This window comes from Chionomys nivalis, chromosome 1 (genome assembly GCF_950005125.1).
Source record: "Chionomys nivalis chromosome 1, mChiNiv1.1, whole genome shotgun sequence".
NCBI lineage: Eukaryota > Metazoa > Chordata > Mammalia > Rodentia > Cricetidae > Chionomys > Chionomys nivalis.
In genome coordinates, this window is record NC_080086.1 from 35,769,448 (window position 1) to 35,785,006 (window position 15,559).

Below are 15,559 nucleotides of genomic sequence, written 5' to 3' on the forward strand. Positions count from 1 at the left end.
CCATGCAAATAGACTTAAAGGCCCTTAGATTTGCACATATAGGCACACAAATTTTCAAACTCACACACATTCATATGTGCATGCTCACAGACAAGTACCAACTCATACAACCCTGTTGTGGAATGTTAGTTGAAGATGTGTTGCATTTGTTTAGGCTGTGGAATATTTGTTTATTGATGCATTCTTTTACATTTCATTTGTTTAACTCTGAAGTAAAACACCTGATTGGTCTAAGAAAGAGTTGAAACAGCCAATAGTGAGGCAGGAGAAAGGACAGGTGAGGCAGAGAATAAATAGAAGGAGAAATCTGGGAAGAGAGATGATGGAGCAAAAGGAGAAGGGGAGGAGGACATCAGGGGCAGCCACCCAGCTACACACGAAGCTACAGAGTAAGAAAGGTATATAGATTAGAGAAAGATTAAAAACCCAGAGGCAAAAGGTAAACAGGATAATTTAAGAAAAACTGTCTAGAAACAGGCCAAGGTAAGGCTGAGTATTTATAAGTAAGATATTTGGATTTGATTATTTGGAAGCTGAGTGGTGGGTGCCCAAACACCAAAAAGTAAAAACAACAAAACACAACTACACACCCTCCACCTGTGTGCATGCCCATAAACACTCCAAACCACACATATAAAATACTCATATACACAGACACATGTGTGCATACACAGTCATATAAACCCTTATGAACACACATGCTTGCATACCCACGCATGCACACATTAACACTCACATGCTCACTTTTAAGAACACACTCAAGCACACTCACAAAACACACATACCTCATGCACACACTCTCAAACTCATGCACATGCTCACACTAATGCTCAGATGAAGGCGTCAGGACTCCTTCACTAGGGACAAAAAGCTTTGGAGCTCCTCACTCAGTTTCTACTGTGAATTCATTATTCTAAAGTATTCTTACTTTATATTTTTTTTAAAGATTTTTATTTATTATGTATATAGGTTTCTTCCTTCGTGTATCCTGCAGTACAGAAGAGGACACCAGATCTTATTACAGATGGTTGTGAGCCACCATGTGGTTGCTGGGAATTGAACTCAGGACCTCTGGAAGAGCAGCCAGTACTCTATTCCTCTGAGCCATCTCTCTAGCCACCCTTACTTTATATTTTTAAAATGCTTTCCGATATCACCACCATGACACAAGTCACGGTCTCCCCTTTACACAAATGACACAAATATCTACATACACAAGCCTGCCCTTCCCTTCTCTCTCTCTCTCTCTGTCTGTCTGTCTGTCTGTCTGTCTGTCTGTCTGTCTGCAGGAATTCATGTTGCCTTGAACTCATGGCTAACCTTGAACTCATGATTTTCCTGCCTCCACTTCCCTTGTTCTGGGATTACAGGTATGTGCTACCATGCTTGGTCAGCTACAGCCATTACTAAGAAAATTAGATGCACTGTAAACTTATTAATAATGAAAAGTACTACATATAAAGATTAGCCATCTACACATCTGCTTCTATATAAGTTACCCTCATAACACACAGTCCAAGTGAAGGAAGAACATGCTGGGAATGAGAAGGTGATTGCTCACAGCTGGGAACCAGGCAGAGCACACGAGCAGGAGAAGCTGGGATTGCGATCCATACCAGCAGTGGCCACACCTGCTTTTGCCAGTGTCCAGTGCAGCTTTCTGCCTACTACGGAGGTTTTGTCACTTCTCACATCACTGCTGTTCCAACTGTGGGATGCCTTAGAAAGCCAAGTGTCACTTGATGATGTGGGGAGTTCTGGGAAATGACAGGCTGCTGACTGGCCCGCTCTGCAAACACCACAGAGTGTACTTACTCAAATTAAGGGGTCATGAGATCCCTAGGCAACAGACTCTGAAGGGACCACCGTGCTATGTGGTTATGATGTTGTTATGCCACACATGGCTACACTGAAGAGTGTGGCTATGGAAACGCCTTGGGCTCACATCATGATGCTAAGTAAGTCTTCACAACGTTTATTATAGAGCTTTATCTGAGGCTAAGTGGAAACACTAATTTACATGTAAAACAGAAGGAAAGCTCCCCTTCTAAGACGAGTGATCACTCCAACATGGAGTATGAAGAAGATGGAGGTGGAGGGGCCTTTATCAGTGGGGAATGAACAGCAGGCTTGGGACTGAAAGCATGAGCCACACCAGAGAGGCGAGCAGAGTGGCTCAGTGCAGACATAGGAAGACAGTTGTCCCCACGGAATAAAATAAGGAGCATAGGAAAGGGGTATGGTGGCTACACCTTCTTGGCTTCACTTTTTATTGACTCTCCACATAACTCTTATCTTTGAGTTGCAACTTTATAAAGGGAACTTAGTGCATTGTAAGGGAGCATGCCATGGAAGCTATTTCAGGATACACCAGAAGAGGGCGCCAAGACACGCTAATCAGAAAGCCTCGGCTTCCTCCCTGAACCATGCAGAGGATTCTCTGTTCACCTCTCCTGTTGTATTTAAAATCTCCAGGCTGCAGTACAGAGTCAACAAGAAACGGGGCAATCTTGAGTCCTTCTGACTTGAGCACTGTGGAAGAGATGAGGCATCCCACCCCCGATGCACACACTAAGGCACATCCGTGCATGCACTGAAGAAAACTGTGCAGTCTGCCTGGAGCTGCTCTGCAGACGCACACCACATGGATGTAGGGGATTCATCGGGAAAGAACTATGTACAGAGATAGTGTGGAAGGTAAGCTTAAAAGAGCCCGAGTGAGCAGTGCCAGGCTGGACGCCAACTACTTGGCTTTCTCACGGGACACACACTTCACACACAGTACTCGTGGTGTGGGCATTTTCCTAACCACTCACACTTGGGCATGAATTCTACCATAAATGTATACACACTACATGTGTGTACATACACTTCGTATAAATTTGCTCAGACACATCTAGGACTGTTTATAAAATGCCTCCCAGACTGTTTCCTGGTCTATAAAACATGGATAAACGCTAACGCCTGCAGTGCAGGGTGAGAGAAGATATTAGGAGAAGGAGAAATGTGCCTTCGCTGACCTATACTCTGTATGGAGAATGGGGTCACACACACCTTCAAGTACTCAATGAATAAACACGTTAATTAATTAACAACATCACCCTTCCTAGAGGAAGAGGCATGAATGAAGACTTCATGTTGATCAAAAACTAAACAAATAAAAATAAAGCTGGAGAGACACCTCCCAGCCTGGAAAACTCCGCTGGAGAAGCCGCCAGAGGACGGAGCCTCTGTCGCAGGTGGAGCTCGCACTGCCTGCGAGGTGGGAGCTGCACCTTCTCGCCTGCCATTGTGAAGCTGTAAGCAGGACGCTGGGTCTCTCAACACTCGTCATTTTACACACGGTGAAGACTTGCCAATTACCTGGGCTAAACGCCATTTCTGGAAGTTTCACCTCGAAGATGATGCTGTGTGCCACTCCTCTCGCCCCCTGCATGGTGCGGTCTCGAAAGCAGAGGACTTCAACGGACTGGAAACTGCTGCTCCTGTTGCCCGCACCGGATATGTTTGTTTCATTTGATTAAGAAAGGGGAAGAAAAAGAGCTGGCGTAAGTCTTTCCAGGCCACTTGTAGAGAATTCAGACCATGCAATCACTCCCGCCTGATCTCCTTAACCTTGGAGAGATTTTGAGCCCATTCGTGCGGGGACCTTCTGTCTGTGCATTTAGAGTCTGGCTGACAATTAAGCTGGAATTTTCCCCCCAGGTGAACTTTCCCATGGCAATCACACAGCAGACTGATAATTCTGACAAAGGAAGCTTTTAAATCAGGGTGGGGATGCTCCCAAGACCTTAACATGAGACTTCTAAGGTCCTTTGCCAGCAGACAGGAGACCCACTCACAGCAAACGTGCCGGGACTGGCTGAGTGCACGCATAACCAGTCCTTCTAGGGTTCGTCAATATTTGTCTATCTTCATATTTTGGAGTAAATATTTTTTACTTAAGTAAAGCAAGCACAAAGAAAATCACACACTCCCTCTAATCTTGACACCTATCTGGACCATCCCCTCCTAGGTTCCCACAATGGCTTTGCCTGTTTTGAACTACATAAACGGAATCATGACAATGTATCCTTTCAGGCTAGCTTAATTCACTCAACATTGTGTTTGAAAAACCATTTGTAGCTAGTTGTGGTCGTGCACACCTTTAATTCTAGCACTCAGGAGGCAAAGACAGGCAGATCTGTGAGTTCCAGGTCAACCAGAGCCACACAGTAAGAATCTGTCTTAAAAAAAAGGGGGGGGGCACAAATGTGGTGCATATACATACATGGGCAAAACACTCAATACACATGAAATAAAAACAAGCCTAAAAAAAAAGATAGAAAAACCATGCATGAAGATATGCTTAGCTAGGATACCTGCTATGATGAGCCTCCTATGTCTCTGTCATCGTTCGAAATGGAAGGGCATGAGGCTGGGGCCAGTAATCTCAGTGCTTCTATATACTGTGTGTATGTGTGTGTGTGTGTGCGTGTTTGCATCCAGCCTGTACCATAGTGAACAATAAGCTCAGAATACTGTGTGTGTCTGTGTGTGTATGCTGTTTGCATCCAGCCTGTAGCACAGTGAACAATAAGCTCAGAATACTGTGTGTGTGTGTGTGTGTGTGTGCTGCTTGCATCCAGCCTGTACCACAGTGAACAATAAGCTCAGAATACTGTGTGTGTGTGTGTGTGTGTGCTGCTTGCATCCAGCCTGGACCACTGTGGACAATACGCTCAGAAAGCCATCACAGAGCCATGGGGTGTCACAGCATCTTTTGTGAATTTTGCTGCCTCCCATTTCAACTATTCCTGGTATGGTCACTTTCCTTAGGTGATTTTGGTGGGGCTGGGGCCGCTGACCTCTTACAGGTTTATTTCCTGATACCTGATGATGCTGAGTGTCTTTATCAAGTGTAAGCAGGCTCTTCCCAATACTCCTTTCTATTATTTTAGGATTAGAGAATTTTTTAAGATAGGAGATGGAAGCAATAGGAAATTCCTGTCTAAAAGCAGAAAGGGGGGCTGGAAAATGTCAGTGTCTTTGCCTCTGGCTATGACCTCACCACAGTCTAAGTGTCTTCAGTGTAGCGCAGGCTGGTGCCAGGGCCGGGACTCCCTAGCAGACCAGGGGGAGAAACTGGAACACAATTTAATTGACTTATTTTCTAGTTTACATGCCAGGAATGAAATCAACGCACTTCAGGAAAGATGCCGACATAAGCAGAGATGCTGTAGGAAACACACAGATGAAGACACACAGACATGGACACACATGTAAATACCATCTATGGGCTGCCAGGACCAAAAAATTCCTCAAAGGCCATCCAGGGTACTGGGCTAGATTACAGGGATCGTACACACCAACTGTTATCTGCGAACAGAAAACACTTGCTGAGAGGCACACCAGGTCAGTCTGACAGTAGCACACACAGCTAACCCTCCACAGAAAGTAGACACTTGGCAGAAGGCTGAAGGGAAGAAAGCCTTGGAATCCCACCCTGGATGAGAGGACTCCGACAGGCAAGAACTGGAATAGTTCCCCTGTGCTCCCTGGCCTGGCGTGTGGCACGGCCGAAAGCAAGAACCAGAGAGTTCAGAAAGAAGAAAGACTGGAAGGAAAGAAGGGGAGAGGGAGAGGAGGAGCAGAGACAGAAGCTACGGGACAGAGGACAGTCTACCTTCAGGACTTACAGAGGAACGCCTCTTAGAGAAACCAAGCTGTAAGAACGGCTCATCTGTGCGTGCTGAAGACAGAAAACTGGAACAAGGACTGTGCCCTGAGTCTGCAGTCGGTTCAAGTTAAAAAGCTAGATGCCTGCATAGTGGGAACACATAACTCCTCCCACTCCTCTCTACTGCTCCCTTAACTCTGACTTCCATCTGGATAATTCTAGTCAGCTTCAAACCACAGGCCGCCAGTGAGGGCTTTACTTGGGGAGGCACAAAGCTGCCTCCTCCCACGAGCCATCACACACTGTAGGTGAGATGTATTTTTTTCCTGTCTCCTCTCTGTCAAAAGGTCCCTGGCTCCCCGGATCAATCTGTCTGTCTGTCTGTCTATCCTTCCTTCTTTCCTTCCTTCCTTCATTTTTTTTTTTTTTTTATCTTTTCTTCTTTTTCCCATACAGGGTTTTTCTGTGTAGCCCTGGCTGTCCTGGAACTCTGTAGACCAGGCTGGCCTCAAACTCAGAGAACTGCCTGCCTCTGTCCCCTCCTGAATTAAAGGTGTGTGCCACCATACCCACCCAGATATTGATTTCTAAAAACCATTCTCCAATAACATGTCAGGGCACTTTGGACACATGGCTGATTTTAGGGCTGGGACAGAGAAAACACAAGGTGTGCCTGGACCATCTTACAGTACCAGGAAAAAAAAAAGGAATGAGGCCTCATCAGGGAAATGAAGACAGCACAAGGAACAAGGAGCCTAAGTGTCCAAACAGAAGCATCCAGAGGGGCCATGACCTGAACTATACATAAGTGTCTATGACCTCATGGCAGCGTGCTTGCCTAGTGTGTGCCAGGCCCTAAATTCCATCCTCAGCTCTGCAGAAAGAAAGAAAGAAAGAAAGAAAGAAAGAAAGAAAGAAAGAAAGAAAGAAAGAAAGAAAGAAAGAAAGAAAGAGAGATTAAGCCATATTGGAACTAACAGGAGCTCAAATAATGTGTATGGATGGCAGAGGACCTTAATCCTCCCATCTCTGGGAGAGACTGAACTGAAGGCTTTGTTTCCGAAGTGTAACTTTACAGGGGAGGGCTGTAACCAAGAGCGCTACGTGGACATCATGGATCCCTGGGGAGGAGGGAAGAGCAGGGGAACTTGATGACATTTAGATTCTTTTAAAAACCCATAACCACATTCTTTTTTAAAAAAATTATTTTTATTTATTTTTCCATACAATATTTTGATCATATGATGTCCCCTCCACCTACCCCTTCCCACCCATTTTTCATACCCACCCAACTTTATGTTCTTTCTCCCTAAAACAAAACAAAGCAACAAAACAAAACAAATACCAACACAAATAAGCAAACTATATTTTTTAAAAAACCAGCAAGACAAAAATATGAAAATGAAACTAGATCAGTCATGGAGACTAGGGGAAACAACGACTACTATTATTCTGGTAAATAAATATAGCAATAAAATGATTCCTAAAGACATATTGCTATACCCACAGATCAGAGTATTGCCCAACTGTCATCAAAGAATCTTCTTGTAGTAGATGGGAATTAACACAGAGACTCACAGATAGACAATATGCAGAGAGTGAGAGACTTTGGAGCACTCAGCCCTAAATGGATCGTCCTAAATCCTCACCTCAGAGCTCAGGAAGCTATGCAGAAGAGGAGGCAGAAAGATTGCAAGAGCCAGAGGTGGTGGACAATTGCAAGGAAACAACAGGATGGATACACATGAACTCACAGAGACGGCGGCAGCACGCACAAGGCCTGTACTGGTGCAAACCAAGAAAATCCCAACACTGAGAAGGGGAATTGGACACAAAGTCTCGTCCCCTAATCAAGATGCTACCTGCAAATGATACTCACTGTCACTGGGGATACCAGCCACACCGCAGGGCAGGTCCCACAGACATCGAAAATGTGTGTGTGTATTGGTGTCCTCTTTGGTTTGACTTGCTATTTTTTGTCTTAATTTTTTTTTAAAAAAATTTAGTTTGTGTCCATAAGCACCTTTTAATAAGAAAATAGATATTCTGAAAACATAGCTAAACAATCTGTCAAGGCCATCTTCACAAGACAGTTTGGAGAGCCTAAGAGACTAAGAAGACACGACACAACAGAAAAACTGCGGTGTAAGGCCGGTTCAGGAGTTCCTGGGGAAACATCTCAGGCCCTGGCGCCTGAGCTCTGAAGAGGGAGCAGAGGTGGAAGGCAACAGTGTAAGGAAAACAGAAACTCCCGGGACAGACCGGAACTCTGCACCAGTTTTTACAACTCTCTTCTTTTTGATAATTTCCCAGTTACTCTAAAAAATTACTCTGTTTTTTATGTGTATGAATGCTTTCCTTGCACATATGTATCTTCACCACAGAGGTCACACTGGAACCGGAGTTATGGATGGATGTAAATTGGTACATGTGTGCTGGGAATCAAACCTGGATCCTATGGAAGAGCAGCAATGCACTTTACCACTGAGCCATCTCTCCAGGTCCACTGGTTATTATTAAATAAAAAATTTTATTTTATGTGTGTGGATGTTGTGCTCGCATGCATGTTTGTGCATTGTGTGAAGTACCAGAAGAGGGCATCAGATTCCTTGAAACTGGATTTACAGATGCTTGTGAGCCACCGTGTAGGTGTTGGGAATCAAACCCTGGTCCTCTGGAAGAGCAGTGAGTGCTCTTAACCACTGAGCAATCTGTCTAGTTCCTGCAACTATCTCCTATAAAGCTAACATTATTTCAAAATAGAAGTTTAAGTTTTAATGAAGGAAGAGAATGCTGAGTGTCTAGAGAGCATGGAGAATCCTTCTCACCCTTCCATGGTCTTAGACAAATAGTAGCTGTCTAGTCAATGTTTGCTGAATGATAGAAAGATGGACAAATGAAGGCCAGGATGGACTATGGCATTTGTCCAGCACACGTAGGTCCTGTGTTTGATTCCCAGCACTGCCAGGAAGCAAAACAAAATAAAAAAAATAATAATAAGGGTCAAAAATTAGATATAAATGAGTGGGAGGGAAGGAAGTGAGAATGGGGGAAGGAGGCAGGATTTCCTTTATAAGTAAAGGTAGGTTAAATAAAAACACGGTTGATATGTGCTCATGTACACAAACATAATTTGTGTGCAGAGGGTGGGAAACAGGGAGGGGGAAGGAGAGGGAGAGAGAGGCAGTGACAGATAATGGGGAGAAATGGGCTTGTGCCACCACACATATGTGGAGCCAGAGGACACCTGTGTGGAGTCAGATCTTTCCTCCACCTTCACATGGGTTCTAGGAGTTGAACTCAGGTCACTAGGCTTGCACTGTAAGCACCTTTTCCCACCAAGCCATGTCACTACCACGCCACTACCCCACCACCCACACACACACCTCCTCTTTGAGACAGGGTCTCACTATGTAGCTGTGCCCATTCTGGAACTCACTGTGTAGACCAGGCTGGCCTCAAACTCACAGAGATCCGCCTGCTTCTACCTCCAAGCACTGGGATTAAAGGTGTGTGCTGGAACACCCAGTTCTGTTCTACTTTTCATTTAAATTAGCCCAGAAGCTTTATGCATTTATTCCCTGCCGTGCTTAGTGCAGTGTAAGCCAAAAGCGGAAGCTGAAGCAACAGCTAAGGAATCTCCTGTCCACATCTTCCTGCATAACTAATGTCCTGGTTGGCCCCCGCTCCCCTTGCCAACTTGACAAAAGTTAGTGTTGTCTGGAGAGAGGAATTAAAATGCCTCTATGAATTTCCCATAGGAAAATCCAGAGTATATATTATTGATTAATATCTGATGTGGGTAGGCTGAGGTGGGCCCAGCCCAGTGATGGCAGTGTCACCTCTGGCATACATAAGAAAGGAAACCGAGCAAGCCAAGGACGCGAGTCAGTAAGCAGCACTCCTCCGAGGCTCTGTTTCCGTTCCGGCCTGCAGGCTGCTGCCTTCACCTGCCCTCATGATAGTCTACAACTGTAAGATAAAACAAACCATTTCTTCTCCATTGCTTTGGGTGTGGTCTCTGCCACAGCAATAGAAATCCTGGCTAAGACAACCACTCCTAACTATTTACATAAATATATTTGTATTACGACTTCTAAACAGAAGTGGAATCATGCCATAAATACAAATTTCTGTCTCTCATCATACCTAAGCTCCTCCTGGTCTGCAAGAGTTCTGCAGCCATTGCTAGCAGTGGCTGAATGGTGTTCCGTGGTAGAGATGCATAAGCCTTTTGTATGTCCTGCTGGAAGACAGGTCCATCGTCATCTATCCTCAGTCTCAGAAAATGAAATTTACTATTACCAACATCTAATTAACACGAGTTCACAGCTATCCTCTATAATTATTTGCTACTTTCTTGATTATGTAAAACTCTCTAATTTTGTTTTTCAAGACAGGGTTTCTCTGTGTAACAGCCCTGGCTGTCCTGGAACTAGCTCTTGTAGACCAGACTGGCCTCGAACTCACAGAGATCCGCCTGCCTCTGCTTCCTGAGTGCTGGAATTAAAGGCGTGCGCCACCACCACCTGGCCTAACGCCTTAATTTTTTCTAGCAGTATTTTCATGTCTTCAGGGCAAACAGATAGATGTGTGTCTACTTACAAATAAGTTCTCTCCAGAGAGATAAAATATTGTCCTCATACAGAGAACTTTTATGAACACAGCTATCAAAGCCATGCTGAGCCCTGCCTCTTACCACACGAGCAGCCAAAGCCAAGCATTCAGTCCTGCAGGCCTTGCTGGTCCTATGTGAACTGTGAGGAAAGTCATGGCCCCCACCTAGCAGGGCTGCTGTGGATCTTTACTGTGATGACCTGAGCACGTGAAGCCTGGCGTGCACCTGTGCTACTAACAGCAGCGGGGGTGCCCACGGCCTCCAAGGGTACTCAGTGACCCACATCTCCATCAACTTCTCGGTAATTCTGATGCACTTGCTCTGGTCTGTGAACTTAAATTTGGAATTCACTAGAGAGGGTAGCCTTGGAGCCAAGAGAAAAAACAAAATAAACTCACGGGGCTTCTCATGTCCTCAAAATCCCTGACTGGCCCTGTGGCTTCCCGTGCTGCTCACTATGGTGTGCAAGCCAGGAGCATCCGTGTCCCTGGGGCACTTGGTCCTCTTCTCGCCTGCATGCTCAGAGGAACCTGAGGTGTACCCACAGCCACCCAGGCTTCAACAGCAGTGCTCCCCTCACCCCGCCATGGCTCTGCTTTTCTCACACTATACTTAGGCGCTTGTGGGACTCCAAGTCCAGAGGTTCTGATCAACCTGGGACTTGGCTGCAGCAGTGAGCTTTGGTGCTAGCGATAGAAGCCAGGGCTGCACGTGTGTTACAACAGCACTCTAGTGCTGAGCGCATCCTCGGTGCCATTGCTGGGTCTCCAGGTGGTTCTAACACCAGCTGAAGACCACAGCTCAACAATGTGTAGTAGTTTCTAGAAAGGATGGACGCATGCTACCCATGGACATCACGGCTGCCTGGAAGCTGGCTGCACTCAGGCACACACCCCATCTGATCCCCATCTCTGTAGGGAGAGTACCTATGTGCTCGGCAGACAGCCAGGACATTCTTACGCACAATCTCTTCAGTGCTAACGCTTTAGAGTCTAAGAAAAAGAGCACTTGCTTAGAGAGTGCTTCGGAGCAGCTTTTTCCTTACTGTAACTGATTATTTCTTGGACCACTCTATATTCCTCACTCAAGGACCATACATGATGAAGCAAGCATATCAAACCGGGTAGAAGAAAAGGAGGAACCTTCCTTTCACTGTAGCCTGATGCCACCGAGGTTGTGCACGCGTGAGGCTGGTCAGCAGAAGCAGACATCGCTACATCGCCTCTATTTGCTCGCTGCCCTTGGGGGCAACTCCTCTCCTAGCTTCAAAGACATTAAGAAGATAGTAGACAGCATGGGCATGTGGGCATCGAGGCGGACGATGACCGGCTCAACAAGGATATCTGCAAGCTGAATGGAAAGACATTGAGGATGTTATTGCCCAGGGTGTTGGCAAACTTGCCAGTGTGCCTGCTGGTGGGGCTGTGGCTGTTTCTGCAGCCCCTGGCTCTGCAGCTCCTGCTGCTGGTTCTGCCCCTGCTGCAGCAGAGGAGAAGGAGGAGTCTGAGGAGTCGGATGATGACATGGGATTTGCCTTGTTTGATTAAATCTCTGCTCCCCTGCAAATAAAACCTTTTTATGTATCTTGAAAAAAAAAAAAAAAAAGAGGAACCAACACATCCGATCTATACAATGATTGTAAGACTTTCCTGATTTTAGAAAATCTGTTATTATGAAGAAGGGTGCACAAAGAGGATGAAGAGGCAGGAGGACCTGAGATTGCAGCAGCATGCTACGTGCTAGACTCCTTTCCCATCCTGGCATCTAGCACAGCCCCTGCTGCTCCGCACCTGGTGGCTGCAGACAACTGAACCAGTCAACTTCTCCAGGCCCGCTACACCACCCACCTTGGTCCTAGTATCTGGTCCTGGAGCAGCTGGTCGGGGGAGGCTCTGAGTCCTAAGACCGGAAGCTCACATCCAGAACAGCAGCCCCCCATCCTCAAGATCCATTTCCTTCCCTCTCAGCATTTGCTCTGTGTCGTTTTAGCCCTGAAATTCTCTAGACGAGGATGGGAGTGGGGGCTGGCAAGCCAGAGAACTAGATCTGAATTTCAGGCATCTCCCTGAGCTCCTCTGCTCGGGCTCCTGCCACACCACCACTCTCTGATGTCCCCTTTTTAATGTTCCCCTTTATGCAGCAACGGGGGGAGTGGCCTCACTCTTCCTGTGGCAGCAGACAGCAGAATGCCTTCCACTAGGGCTTACACAGCAGAAAGAGCACTGGCCACTGTCTGCAGGTGCCTGCTAACTCCGCACCTAACTGGTTTCAAGACCCAAAGAAAGTTTTCCCCTCATCTGCAAATGGAAAGGGATTTGAGGGGCTGGGACAGTGTGTGCTGTGAGGTGCTTGGCTAGCATACAAGCAGCCCTGGGGGTTCAATCAGCAGCACCACACAAACCAGAGTAGAAACCCTAGCACTCAGGTGGAGGCTGGGGATCGGAAGTTCAAGGGCATTCTTAGCTGCACAGGGAGATTAGAGCCAGCTTGGCCCAATCTCTATCTCTAGTGCCAAAAAGGAAGGAGGAAGGGAGGGAGGGGTGGGGAGGGAGGAACTCAGAAAAAAGGAACAAGGAAGGAAAGGGGGGGAGGGAGTAAAGGAGGGAGAGAAGAAAAAGTGCTGATTCGTTTCCCCTCAAAGGCCTCTCTTCAGATGTGGAGAATTTTAGATGACATCATAGAAAAAAAAAAAAAAGGAATCACAGCTAGGGCCCAGAAGAGCAGGGCCCAGTGAAGCTCAGTCCCACAGGGTCTAAGAGCACCCGAGAGGTGTTTAGGAAGAGCCTCCGTATCAACCCAGAAAATGACATTCCTCTAGAAATCTAAGTCAACTGTCAAACATGACTTCAGGAAAAAAATGTCGGCGGTGCAGAGGTCCTACATGACTCACTCTTGGGTGACCGTTGGTAACTGACAACAGCTGAGCTTAATTTTCCCATCTCTCCAGCGATTCTCCCCCGCACGCAGCACAGACTGAGAACGGGGCTATCACCCAAGAAGCAGTAACCATAGCAACACCGCAGCCACCCCTTGCTGCAGTCACCTCCCCACATCCTATTCCAGTTCAGACTGTACCCACAGACCACCTCCATCTTCAGTTTCAAGGTCCTTTTATAAGAGGTAGAAAAAAAAACAAGGGCACAAGGGCCAACTGATCAACACTCCCTGGGTCTCAAGTTTTATCATCCACAAATGCTATCTCCATTCTATCAACTAGAACATTATTACACTCCACGCCGCAGCAGACGCCCAGCCTCAGAGAAGACGTGCATTTCTGGGTAGGAAGGAATAAGAAACTTTTGAGCAGAAATGAACAGGAATCAATTTCTTAGAACACCCTGACCTAGGATGAGACATATAGAGCTGGGGTGATTAGCTAAACAGGAACATCTGCCACGCACCCACAAACGGGGGTCAGGCTTAAAAGGCGAGGGAAGTTCTCCTATGGAGAAGGCATGCAGGGGGCAGACATGTACCACACAGGAGATGACAGAGCCCATTTGACAAGGGGCTAAATATTAAGTATCATTTAATCTTCCTTTGAGGATTTGAAAGCGACTCCAAAGTCTCTTGGTGCTTCAGCAGCTAACTTGGAGCCCGGGTCTCAGGAGAAGCTATCTGGGGTAGTGAGGGCAGGTGAACCAGCTTAATAACAGAAATGAAGACTGACTAGGAGTTCTGGGTTCTAAACCTGGCTTTGCCACAAAGTAACTGCATGAACTTGGCCGATTCACTTCCTTTATGACACAGCAGCAGAACAGAATTGAAAAGGAAGGCTGCTTCAAGGTTTATAAATGTGTGTTCCTTTCTGCTTTGCCGAGAGCATGCATCTCGGTGAAGTGGCGCAGCTGGGATCTGGCAACTGTCCATGGAGCAATTTGCGGAAAACTACAACAGGAGAAAAAAGGGGGCAAAACAGTCAACCTGGCCATCTCCAGTTGGAGGGTTGTCCTGCGAGGATCCCATACAAATGGCTGCCTCTAACTCCCAAACACTCGACATCCCAGGCAATGGACAAAGACTCCTTTTCAAAAGCACAGGGAAGAAAATGCACGTCTCAAGTGCACTCCAAGGTCACAGTCTTGAATAAAGACACAAAGAATTACCCAACACTATGTGGTGGCTAAGTGAAGAGCAGGTCCCGCTAGCAGCAGACAGAAGCCCAGGAACCACAGGAGAACCTGCTGTAATTATGAAGCATTTTCTACCCTTCAGTAACTGTGCCGGAGGAAGATGAGCAACGCTTTCTCCGGGGACAGGTAGCAGGATGCCGCTACTGGCTGCTCCCAGGTCCTCACAAGAACTGACTTGGAAGGGGACAGCATTGCAAAGCAATTCAGTGCCACTGTGGAACCAACTCTGCCCAGCTGAAATCAACGCTTCTTGTAGGAAATAAGAACTTAAATGGGGGCCATTTCTGAGCCTGCCAAGTGTGTAAGAAAGTAGAACATGTGATACTGGAGAAGCACGCAGCAGTGTGTGGCAGTGGTCACTAGCACTAGTAACCTCGACATGGCTCCCATAGGCTTGTGACAGCCAACCCTGGCTGCCTCTCCTCCACTCAGGGTTCTGTGACTTCACCTTCGTATTTTAAATAATCCATGGTAAGAATCCCAGTGCAGAGGAAATGAGCAAACACTACAAAATCTGGTGAGTCCTCCTTAAGGAACAGCCGTTAAGACACTAACCAGCACACCATTGACTACAAACCGTAAAATGCTCCAGGATGGTGAGCTGGATCAGACGATAAGACGCTCCCTGGAAACTCACCAAGGCCAGCTGGCCTGGGTCTGAAAAAGCATGGGATAAAACCAGACTCGCTGAACATAGCGGATAATGAGGACTACTGAGAACTCAAGAACAATGGCAATGGGTTTTTGTTCCTACTGCACGTACTGGCTTTGTGGGAGCCTAGGCAGTTTGGATGCTCACCTTACTAGACCTGTATGGAGATGGGTGGTCCTTGGACTTCCCACAGGGCAGGGAACCCTGATTGCTCTTAGGGCTGACGAGGGAGGGGGACTTGATTGGGGGAGGGGGGAAATGGGAGGCGGTGGCGGGGAGGAGGCAGAAATCTTTAATAAATAAATAAATAAATAAATAATGCTCCCTGGACAACCATGTACACTTGGTGATCTGCATTTGTTTCCTAGAATTCAAGGTGTGGGAAGAGAACCGACTCTTGCAAGCTGTACATCCTCTTTTCTCTCTCTCTCTCTCTCTCTCTCTCTCTCTCTCTCTCTCTCTCTCTCTCTCTCTCACACACACACAGAGACACAAAA

The 15,559-nt window shown here is 46.6% G+C and overlaps 1 protein-coding gene and 1 pseudogene across 6 annotated transcripts in view; one reads left to right on the forward strand and one right to left on the reverse strand.

Moving 5' to 3' along the window:
• Positions 1-15,559, reverse strand: part of Atg7 (autophagy related 7) — a 243,376-nt gene that overhangs the window by 182,212 nt on the left and 45,605 nt on the right. For 4 of the 6 annotated variants that reach the window (XM_057760141.1, XM_057760208.1, XM_057760268.1 and 1 more), the window contains exons 8-9: positions 5,270-5,358; positions 3,364-3,485 (exon numbers count right to left, since the gene is read on the reverse strand). In XM_057760141.1, coding sequence (XP_057616124.1) covers positions 3,364-3,485; positions 5,270-5,358 — 211 coding nt within the window. Of the gene's footprint in view, positions 1-3,363; positions 3,486-5,269; positions 5,359-5,678; positions 5,815-9,808; positions 9,899-15,559 lie in introns of those variants that run through there. The other 2 variants (XM_057760400.1, XM_057760462.1) reach the window with 2 other exon arrangements.
• Positions 11,440-11,824, forward strand: LOC130876602 (60S acidic ribosomal protein P2-like; annotated as a pseudogene).